At 37.5% G+C, this 12,408-nt stretch overlaps 1 protein-coding gene across 3 annotated transcripts in view; it reads right to left on the reverse strand.

Annotated features, from left to right (window-relative positions):
* The window catches only part of CSNK1G3 (casein kinase 1 gamma 3), a 62,848-nt gene that overhangs the window by 19,671 nt on the left and 30,769 nt on the right, over nt 1-12,408 (reverse strand). For all 3 annotated transcript variants that reach the window (XM_072416030.1, XM_072416028.1, XM_072416029.1), the window contains exons 3-4: nt 10,134-10,174; nt 9,403-9,472 (exon numbers count right to left, since the gene is read on the reverse strand). In XM_072416030.1, the coding sequence (XP_072272131.1) occupies nt 9,403-9,472; nt 10,134-10,174 (111 nt within the window). The remainder of the gene's footprint in view (nt 1-9,402; nt 9,473-10,133; nt 10,175-12,408) is intronic.

Raw genomic sequence — 12,408 nt, forward strand, 5'->3', positions numbered from 1 at the left:
AAACAAAAAAAAAAAAACTGCAAGCTAAACTTGTAATAAGTGTGTCAGGAGATATATAAGGCCTGGTAAACAAAGCATACAATCATATTACAAATGTATAAACCACTAACCTCTATTCCCTATTGCACAGTGAGGACACCCAATGGTTTGTAGCTAATGTAGAGGCATGGTAAGTAGGCAGAAGAAGGCCAAAGAAGAACAAAAATCTTCTGTGTTATAAAGCATAAACTGGTAAATATATTTACTAAAACATTACTTGATGGAGAATGTTTATTTGGTGGGGGGGAGCCACATTTTACACCTTTGATTAACCTTTACCTCCTTTCTGTCGGAAATATTTTTAAAGTAGAAACAACAATTTGCAATCTGGCAATGTCCCCTAACCTGCACGTCAACTGTTAATATTCTCCCAGCTGGGTATAGAGATGTTCATTTTATGTTGTTACATTTGCATTTGTTTTAATACATATATATAATAATGTTCTAAAACATGAACCAATTCGAATAAGGTAGTTTTGTGGAAATATGGCAAAAAGCCAAATAGATGGAATGCTTCAGCTATGCCATAAGCTTTTGAAACAACACACGCAAGTCATTTTAACATACAGAAAATAGGAATCTCTTGTACTTGACTAGGTCTGAAAAGCTTAAAACTGCAGTAAAAACATACATTACGTGGTACATGCATCATCCTAGAATAAACAAACAGATCCAGAGGAAAACATGATATTTTCTAAAAGTCATAGAAAGTTTAAAGATTCATATTTTAAAGCCGCTCATTTATATGATCCTAAAATAGAATGTTTGGGCTTGTTCATCCTCCCATCTGATACCCCAATCCCCCTAGGTCTTGTTGACTTTAATAAACTTCCTAATATTTTGTCTTACTTCCTATATAAAATAATCTTGTGCCATCTGCTGTTCTCGCAAATGCTAAAAGGTTTTCACAAAACATTCCCATTTACTATATGGGACAGGAGAGCCAACCATGAGGCCAAGTTCCTCAAAACAGCTTCTCTTCACCAATGCCAATAAGAACCCTTCTTCATACACTATGCAATTCCCATTATAAAAAGTTTTGCCAATTCAGTGGCAGTTTTTAGGCTGTCAAACAATAAAACAATGCAGGCTTGGGGCTTACTATACAGGAGCTGGGTGCCCAGTGCCATTCACAGTTATTATCAAGCTCAAAGCCAGAAAAATTTATCACCCCCCCCCCCCCTTTACAATTTGGAAAAAAACTCTTCTCTAGTTTTTACTTCTACGAGTGAATATTCTGTACTACTTGTGCCACTTTGGGACTTTAAAAAATTGGATGCAGAGCAAATTGAATAGTTTGGTCCAATGAAAGCAGATCTGTTGTGGACATAAGGGTGCACATCACCTCCCAGACCCCGCTCCCGGGGATGACTATGTGGGTATAATGAAGGCCATTTCCAATCAAAGAATCTACATGAGAACTGTGGAAACTACAATTTCTTATTAGAGAAACTTCAGAGGCATCAATAAATATGACCAGCTGTCTCATAATTCCTGAAGAAATTGTCTCTGCATGGTATAGATATTTCTGCGTTCCTGTGGTAAGACTGTTTGGGAACATTAGCTTGGTTGTACAGTTTTATTTACATCTATTCTGCAAGTGAAAAGTATACAATTCACTAAAAATTGAACATTTTCGAGGATGTCTTTTAACCACAAGAATAGCTGCTTTGATCAGGAAGTTGTGACAGTGTTATAAGAACATTTGGTATGAGAATAGGTTAAACACACAAAGCTACAACCAGTTCAGCAACATCCATTTTTAACAAAGAAACAGAGTATGGCTGTCCTAATGAAATGTATTCTTTTCCTTCCAAGTGCTGTACTAAAAATACACAATTCTTCTTACTTGCATACTTTGTGAATTTGTATTTGCTCTTTAGACATCCCATTCCTCGGACTAAATAAGGAGGATTCTGACAGTCCTATGGCGTCTTGCTAAACAGTCCTTGCTAGACAGGAGGATTCTGACAGTCCTAGTGCACCTTGCTAGAGGAGTCTCTACTCCTCTAGCAAGGTGCACTTCAGTGTGGACTTCAAAAGTGAAAAAAAAAAAAAAACACAACAACATTATAAAAAGCTAAAGCACCAAATCTTTTTTTAACATTTGGTCAGTGACTAGCTGAGTAGTAAATGAATCGGGAAGGTTGCATTGATGTACCTTTGCAAACATGTCAGCCATGGGGGGGGTGGGGGGAATCTAATCATCAAAGATAATAGAGGCATATGTTCCTTAGCAACATGTAACTGCCCGATTTGTCCAATGCTAAGAAATCCTTGAATACTGTATACATTTCTTCACCCTTCCTTCAAAGAGTATCAAAACCCAAAGAAAATTGCAGCTTAGTGGACCACATTCTTAGATGTGGTGGCTGCATTAGTTTCCTTTTAGCATCCCCTCATTTTTGTCTGTCCTAATTTGAGCACAGTCACTCAAAGCACTTTATCCATAGAGGAATGGCATTGTCACCCTACACTAGATAAAACGTCAGGACTACGGAACGCTCACCCCCAACAGGGGGGGGGGGGGGGCTATGTTCTGTGAATGCTGGGGGGGGGTTGTTGAGAGATGATAGAAGTTTTTGCAAAACATTAGCAAAATTAGAGCACATTGTCCCTATATTGAATAAAACCACCAGCCAAAAATTAGGATTGTTGTTAAATGTAGTACTCAGTTTAGCAATTTGTGTATAATTCTTTTCAGTATATAATAAAACTTAACTGCGCAGGAGAGAGAGAAGCATACAATCTCTTGGCCAAATATCTGTCCAAGATCACACTGCTCCCTTAAAAAAAAAAAAAAAAATACACAATGTGTTCTAACAAAAAACACAAGCACTGTGCTTCACGCTGTGTACATAGGAAGAAAACAATGCTGTTTTCCCAGATGACTTTAACACCTACAGATGTCCTTGTGAAGACTTGCTTGACACAATGAAAATGAACATGCGAGATCCTTGTGCACTTTCAGGATTTATAGATCATTTCCTTCCCTATTTCCTTAGATTATACACCATAGTAACATGACCTGTAGAGTTTCCAGAACTAAATAATAAAATAAATCAATGTAAATTACCAAACAAAAACACTTTCAAGATCTTGAAGCTTCCTGTAACAAAAGCGGTTTACAGTTATACTGCCAAAGCTGCCAAGCCACTTGTGTTGAGAGAGCCCAATGTAATGCAAACCATTACAATGTTTTATAACCCAGCATGAATGGAGCAAAAGTTCAATACTCCATCTTGTTTGCTTAAGCCCACTACCTATGCTCAGATATTTATTAACAAATGTCACCATGGTCATTTTATGAAGGTTTTTCATGATATGCTAAATAATTTGTAGGTTCTACACCTTTGTTTGAGATCTTGGCCCAATAGTATAGTATATTGTGTTACACATACACCAACTTTTTATTATTATGTATTAAATTCAGTTGTAAAAGAATATGTTACAGTTGCAGGGGAACCTTTTTAACAATTGAAGTAAACCCAAGTCAGAGTACAAAAGTAGAAGTGACATTCCGATTGGATCATCTGCAACACCGAATGAGAAATTGAACAGTACATTTGTAGCAGTCTAAATACTGCAAAAAACCTAAATGGATATCACTTCTATATTTGTAGGTAAAGAAACATTTCCTTTCAGGATCCAGAAGCCACGAGAAATGGTTTCCTTTAAATGAAACCGAAAAAAAAAAAAAAGAAAAGAAAAAAAGGATACAAGCTGGCCTAATTTTAAAATGTCAATGACCTAGCTGTTATACAGGCCCATGGTCTTGATAATTCCAAACCAGGAAAGCCAGGGGGAGTTATTTTGGCCCATTTACCCACTGGATCTGTCCATTCTCTGTAAAACATTCAAAACCCAAACTCCAAGCAGCCTAAGCAGGATCATCACACTAATCAAAGTAATAACCATCTTACTGTAATGGAATGAACCTCCAAACAAAGCAGGTTTTGGGACCCTTTTTAGATTTATTAAACTAAACCCAAATAAACATCAGACATCCAAATGTTTTAATGTTTCAATGTACCTTTTTACCGACCCCAACGCCATCAGATGCGTTGAAAATGGCAGCTATCGACAAGTCAGCATTTGCAAAAGCAAAATTCTTTACAGTCTGCCCTGCAAATAGTATTAGTCGTGGTTTTCATGCCTGGGTATGGCGTTGTAGCATGAGGAGGATTATATGGTACTATACAAGAAGGATGTCTAATATCCACACTATGAAGAAGTGTAATATTCCAGAAAAACAAGACAAAACATAAAAGGTAAAGTTGAGGTATTTTATCCCTACGAATGGATAAAACCTACTCTAAAAAATTAAGCTGCAAAGCTGTGAAAGTAACTGAACTAGGGCTTTAGGTTTTTCTTTTTTGTTCATTTTCTTTTTACTGGCTAGAGGCCACAAAGGAGCAAAAAATGTCTACCCGTCATACCTACTTTTAAGAGCTGCTGGTAATGAGGTGAATTTTTACAGCAAAGGCACTAAAATGGTTGTCCAAGTCCTGCACCCAGCAGTAACATGGTAACCTTTCAGACTTCTATTGCATGGTGTTCTGTGTTGGTCTACACAATCTTCTGTGTGCTTCTGCAAAGTTTGAGGATGAATTGCTCCACACACTCTGCATCTACAGAGGTCAGTAAATGCTTTTTTTTTTTTTTTTGTAAAGCTAATTGACAACTTGTGAAGCATATAAACATACTGTCCGTAGCCTGGCCAGCAACACCCTAAAGAAACAGACTTGTGCAGCTAGTTCAGAGATAAACCTTTAGCTTGTAATGACTAGGGTGACTGCTTGAAAGCAGTGCATGAACTAAAACCGATAGAAATCCAAAATATTACAGTAGCAGCTACAGCTTTATTCCATACTATTGCACTCTTCACTCACTCAAACTTACTACATCTGGCACTGCAGTTTTACATTGGACATTTTACATAAGTGCACAAAACTGCAGCTAAACTACCAGTGCTTAGAGAAAAAAATGTTAATCACTCAAAGTAAGGCAGAAATTAGCAATATAAACCTATTCAACAGACATGCATGTCAATCAAATCGCTATATTTATTCACCCTCATGTATAAGCAAACGCCCACTGAAATGTTCTACAACATATGTTTCTATTAAAACTAGAGACTTCTACAACAGATACTAAAATGTAGAAGTATAAAAGATCAAGCAGTACATCCATTGTAAACACTCTTAAAAACAAAATAAATGTTCAAAATTATCAGATGATTCAATCGTCGACTTTTTTAAATATCTAGAGGAGCTCACAAAGTGGACTAAATAAAAGACGACGCTAATAATTAAACAGGAAAAAGCTTAGTCCCATTAGGCATGGCTTTATTAATCATATACTTAAATCAATAGAGAGACCACTGGGGACAATCAGCACAGGAAGTCCGAGCAGTTGTTTAGAGCAGCTAAGGAGAGATTCATATAAAAAATACTATATTCACAATAACTAATGGCTGGTACAATTCAGAAAAAATATTCAGTGTCAGGAAATATACAATGTAAGTGTTATTGCTTCTTCCAGCCAATACACACCAGTATGACATTTACTTTATCTACATTTGTAGATAACATGAAGACATAAATGCAACTAAAGAACTATGGCGGCTCACATAACTTGTTTTAACTTTTTTTTTTTTTTTTTTTTTTTTTATTACCTTCAGATGTCCCCAAAATAATTTACTGGCTTGTCACAATATATAGCAACAGTATAACTAACTAAAAAGCAGTCCTTGAGTGATGGGTAGGCAACTTTGTTTAGCATCAGTTTGCAGAATGCATTTCCCATCTTTCCCATGAATCAGATTGCAACACTAACACTGTAGCAAGTCACAGCAAGGAGACGTGGGGCCAATGAGCACTGCCATGAACTGCACAGGCACCAGTATTGACATGATTGTGTCATCTCGAAGCCAGCACCTCAGAAAATATTTATCAAATCAATCTTTAAGAAATTGAAATACCTAAAATGGTTACACGCTTTTGTATTACTTAGCATGCAAACATGTACATTTGCCCATTTTATAGATCCTATAGATGTGCAGAGCAAAGTCAAACCCCTCAAACATAAACATTGACTCAAAGGGGACTATGTATAAAGCAGGGAATGTGACATTCATTGAAACATTCATGAAGGAGAATCATTGCTGCCATTGAAAGACATGGACCTGGAAGTTTCTGCACCACGGAGTGTTTGAATGAACGTCAGATTTACTGCTTCATACATAAACCCCAAATCATAAGAAAGGAGGACCAATGTGAAATCAATGTACCAGGTCACAAAAGGCAGCTGCCACATAAATGCTTTCATGAATCAAGGTCTCCTACACCTGCATTAGTCTTCACAATCCCAAAAAGTAACTAAGATTCCTATGACAGCAACTGTTGGCACATCTTCTCCGACTGTACACCAATATTTGTAAATAAGAACATCAATAACCCACAGATTTCTACAACCTAAGGTTTGAGCAATTAATGGAATATTCAGGAGGAGGCAATTCCAGCTCTACCAAACTAGAGATAGAGGTCAGCTGAAAGCATTTAGACCTACTGGTTCAACCTGTCTCTCAAGATCTATCTGGGCCTCCTGCAAAGGATTGCTAAAGGTGGTGACAATCAATGTGTCATCTAGGTAAACAATGTAAATAACGTGATACTTACAATAAAGAGTCTGACACTCTTCAGTAGGAACTATCAATAGTTCCTTCGCATGTCAAAATAAATGGCTATATTTATTAACAATTTGCATGGTGATTTGTTCAACGAAAGTGCTTGTCTAATTGTTCTCAATGCATTAAAGCTAGCCTAAACTCACATTTTCAGCCTGTGACTATGGTTGATAAAAGCCCAGGTTATGCTGATCCATCTGGGTTGTACTTTTATTCACATCTTCTAAACCTCCTAAACCAGTGTTTAATCAGCCACAAATTTCCCCAGTGGTCACTAGGGGTTACTTGAGCAATTTGTCCTTTTAAGGTCACTTTAGGTCTTTAGATCTTTCTGTCTCTAGAGGTGAAATGTACTAATGCACTAATGTATTGTGAGCTGTGGATATAGTAATTATCACAGTGGTTTCCTGAAGACCTGAATCTCAAGGGGGTTCCCCCACATTAAAAAGGTCAAGAATTACAGTAAAACAAAAAAAAAAACTACCTTGCCTCCGGGCATTCCAGAGAAGTGAAGTGGAGACCACATGGACTCTTGAGAGATTGACAAAGAAAGGAATGAAAAAAAAAAGATTAAACTTGATAACTAATCAGGGCAGAGGGAATGCTTTAGAACCATTGCCGTGATTGGTCAGCAAGTTAAGTGTTCCCCCCTATCATGTAATGATGCTTGCAAAGAGAGGGAGGGCTGCGGGCAGAGAAGGTGGTCAGGAGATTATGGCAAGGCCAACCTGCCACACACACACACACACAACATGGCTGCTTCCGTACTTAAAATGAATGTTTTATTTCTCAGCCAGCACCAATAAGGGGGACTGACCTTCCAGTGGAAGTTAGTGAATCTAACACCAAGTCTGATGTTAGAGTTTAGGTCCGCTTTAAAGAACATAAACCAGGGAGATTTATAAATCATTGGTAGTTGAGGAAATGACAACCACCAATGTTCTTGAATTTGAAGGTTGTTGTTGGATAAATGTTGCGGAATCAGACGCTAGGACTTCTCCCAAGATCATTATGACCATTTGGGTCTAGCTTATGTTCGTAGCTTAAGTCACATTTCAGAACACTGATCCAATGCAAAAGTTCTACAACTACAGTTTTTTACAAGTACAAGTCCGAACCATTTTAAAAACATTTAATAAATGGCATGCAGAGTAAAATCTGAGAAGTGTGGGTTTATTTCCAACAATAAATCGGTTTTATATAAGCCTTTCCTACTCTCTTTGCACTGCTGTTTAAACAGTAGGAAAAGCTGTCATCAAATTACCATGCCAGCTAGTAAAAAACATGAGGTCATTGTGGTAATCAAACTAAATGCATTTTATCCCTTCTTAGACCAGGAATGCTAGGCAAAGACTTCACCGCAATCTTGCAGGTCAAAGCATTGTTTTCTGGGAAAAATGAGAGCGGCTGCTTTGGAGTTTCACAAGTGTTGTTAACCCTCAGGGCTGACAGCCAGGATCAGGAGGAAGATACAACTGACATCCGCACTTACTTCCGGTATATACAGTGCTCCGGTCCTGAGCTCCAGACCTAAATTATCTGCTTATAGGTGCAAGACAATAAAAAGTATTTTTTTCACCAACAACTTCTTATTAAGCTAACATGTGAATTACTAGAAGAGATTCTATGCCTACGGTGTAAATACACACAAACACTAGGTGCGTTTTAGTCATATTAAGGGTGCAAAATAAAGATTTAGTCAATTTGCTGTCAAACATAAATTCATAAGAAGTTTGATGACCCCAAATAACAAGTGCACTAAGCAAGTAACTTTAAGTGCTTCATTTAGTGGTACATTATTATCAATACAATCTTCAGTACCATTTCATAACATATCCAAAACTATATGCAGAAAGATGTATGCATACAGATTTGCTTTTAAGCACATCCTGTATTCAGCTGGGCTTCCTGTAAATCTATATTTAGTGCTATTGGCTTTCTGTCATCAAATAGGAAAATTTTTCTGATAATGTAACACATGATACAATTGGTAATGCCATTTAAAAAACAATGAGCAAGCGTGCTGCAGATCACAGAATATTCATACTGCAAGCAATAGCCATGTACTAAACAACTAATGTTTAGACGGTCAATAAATTTTATTGAGTATATATTTTTCCCCTGACTAAATGCTTTGCAAAAATTTCATATCAAAATGACGATTAATACAACTCAAGAGAACATAGTTCATAACAGTTGCAACAAAATAAGGAACAATATGTTGTGCAAATGATAAAGCACAGATAGCTTATGCAATACATAGCGAAAAAAAAAATCATCAATGTTATTTCCCCTGGTGCCTACTTATCCCTCTCCTTCGGCTAAACAGTGCAGGAAGACATTGACAGATATCACTGGTTAGGATGTACAAACTGAAGTAGCTCTGTGTATCCACTCAGCAGAGAAATAGAATTGTAGCACACATGAAACACATTCATCTATGTCCCACTTGGTCTCAGAGGGCCCTGAGCAGAGATGTATCCATAGAGATGTATAGAACATTGAAACTATGGATACCAAACACTTGGAGCATCTCCAAGCCTGACATACATCGTGTAACAGCAAGGAAAGAATCAGAGAAGACAACATATGCAAAAATATCAAATGCATGCACAAGGAAAATGATGCTAGGTCAGTACAATAAAAGAATTTTAGACAAAACTTTGGAGACTTACCAACAGATCCTAATTGCTTGTAGAATCTATATTCCAAATGAAGCTGTGGTGCCCTGGATTTCATGGGTTCCTGGTACAAAATATAGGAGGTTTATAAGTAAAAATATTATATTACTTTAAAAATTCTTTATGTGATAATATAACCACATATACCATAAAAACAGAGATGGTGCATGATATAGAAATCGAATTAGGCTATGTACACAAGTCAAATAATTCTAGTCCAATAATCACCTCAGGACTGATATCGGACCAGAACCTGGCATGTGTACAGCACTCGTCCAAGGTTGTTCCACTAATGACAAACAATCATAATACAAATGAAAGGGAAAGAGCGAAGTGGGGTGCCGCTCCTTCTTCAAGGAGCTTCTAATTCTCTAAGTAATCTGTGTGGAGCAGGCTAATATAACAAACAATTACTTAAAACTGAGCTCCAGGAAAAATTAAAACATCAGTATTCTCCCTAGACCATTTTAGTTGGGCGCACCACCCCGGCACTTTTCATCTTCTGCTCTTCACCACCTAATCAGCACATTCTGAGAGGGGGGACAAAAAGGGAGGTTGTAGGACCTGACATTGCTGCCTGTCAGGATCACAAAACTGACTAAATTACAGAACTTTGGTTTCCAGCTATGTATTTTAGCTACATTCCTTACATTCAGCTTTAATGCAAATTACGGGTATATGATTTAACACTTTATCCCTCTAAAAACTGTAAAAATGGAACTTACCAGTTTAATTGCCACATATTCGTTTGTGTAAAGATTTTTCCCTTGAAGAGAAGAACAAAAACAAGAATGTTATGCCTTGCCAAACCGGGTTTACAGAAACACACAGAGAAACAACTCAGCAATGAACAAGAATACAAAGTCCACGTACACTGGAAATGGGGCCATAACACAAAGACTTTACTTAAGGCATTTGAGCTTTCAACAGTTCTATAAGTGAAATTTTATTTCAACTATACAAGTGAAAAATGCATTTGTGTCAAACATTTTCATTGGTGCAGAGAAATTCAATCTCTATATATGGTCTTCTACGCTTAAGAAACACACATACAGTTAGGTCCATAAATATTTGGACAGAGACAACTTTTGTTTAATTTTGGTTCTGTACATTACCACAATTAATTTTAAATGAAACAACTCAGATGTAGTTGAACTGCAGACTTTCAGCTTTAATTCAGTGGGTTGAACAAAAAGATTGCATAAAAATGTGAGGAACTAAAGCCTTTTTTTACACAATCACTTCATTTTAGGGGCTCAAAAGTAATTGGACAAATTAAAAAGCTGAAAATAAAATGTTCATTTCTAATACTTGGTTGAAAACCCTTTGCTGGCAATGACAGCCTGTAGTCTTGTACTCATGGACATCACCAGATGCTGGGTTTCCTCCTTTTCAATGCTCTGCCAGGCCTTTACTGCAGCGGCTTTCAGTTGCTGTTTGTTTGTGGGCCTTTCTGTCTGAAGTTTAGTCTTCAACAAGTGAAATGCATGCTCAATTGGGTTCAGATCAGGTGGCTGACTTGGTCATTCAAGAATATTCCACTTCTTTGCTTTAATAAACTCCTGGGTTGCTTTGGCTGTATGTTTTGGGTCATTGTCCATCTGTATTATGAAACGCCTCCCAATCAATGTGACTGCATTTAGCTGGATTTGAGCACACAGTATGTTTCTGGACACCTCAGAATTCATTCGGCTGCTTCTGTTCTGTGTCACATCATGGATAAACACTATTGTCCCAGTGCCACTGGCAGCCATGCACGCCCAAGCCATTACACTGCCTCCGCCATGTTTTACAGATGATGTGCTATGCTTTGGATCATGAGCTGTTCTACGCCTTCTCCATACTTTGTTCTTGCCATCATTCTGGTAAAGGTTGATCTTGGTTTCATCTGTCCAAAGAATGTTTTTCCAGAACTGTGCTGGCTTTTTTAGATGTTTTTTAACAAAGTCAAATCTTGGTTGGCTGTTGTTGTTAGGGGTTTCTCTTCACCATGGAAATGATTCTGCGATTATCCACCACTGTTGTCTTCCGTGGACGTCCAGGTCTTTTGGCGCTGCCGAGTTCACCAGTTCTTTGTTTCTTTCTCATGATGTACCAAACTGTAGATTTTACCACTCCTAATATTGTAGCAATTTCTCGGATGGTTTCTTTTTCTGTTTTTGCAGCTTAAGGATGGCTTGTTTCACCTGCATGGAGAGCTCCTTTGACTGCATAATGTCTGTTCACAGCAAAATCTTCCACATACAAACCCCTCCCCCCGTAAATCAACTCCAGGCCTTTTATTATTAATTGATAATGACATAACAAAGGAATTGCCCACACAAGCCCATGAAATAGCCTTTGAGTCAATTGTCCAATTAATTTTAAGCACCTAAAATGAAGTGATTGTGTAAAAAAAAGCCTTTAGTTCCTCACATTTTTATGCAATCTTTTTGTTCAACCCACTGAATTAAAGCTGAAAGTCTGCAGTTCAATGGCATCTGAGTTGTTTAATTTAAAATTAATTGTGGTAATGTACAGAACCAAAATTAGAAAAAAGTTGTCTCTGTTCAAATATTTATGGACCTAACTGTAGATATCTACAGCTCTACTGGACAAGAAAACAAATGTTGAGAACACAGACAACAGCAAAGTACTGATCTTTATCCAAAAACATTCTCTGTCCTCAATCAGCCTGCCATTGCTGAGCAACAAAAAGAGACGTGACAGTAAAGTAGAGCATGTTGACCTTTCCTGACATGTATTTATTTCAGGTGTAGCAAGGACAGACGAGGCCTTTTTTTGCATAGAAAACAGTACACTGCGATATCCTCCTCTCTGTGACTCCCTCATGCTTTCCCTCTCTTTACACAATAATGTAACAAGGAAACAAGGCTGAAGCAGGCATTACAATTAGCATTAAAGGGAGCTATGGACATGGAGAATCATTCATATGCCTATACGAATGTCTGTGCCATGACTGAAATATGAAAATAACCACACACAGGCTGATACACAGCA

The sequence above is a fragment of the Pyxicephalus adspersus genome, chromosome 6 (assembly GCF_032062135.1).
Source record: "Pyxicephalus adspersus chromosome 6, UCB_Pads_2.0, whole genome shotgun sequence".
NCBI lineage: Eukaryota > Metazoa > Chordata > Amphibia > Anura > Pyxicephalidae > Pyxicephalus > Pyxicephalus adspersus.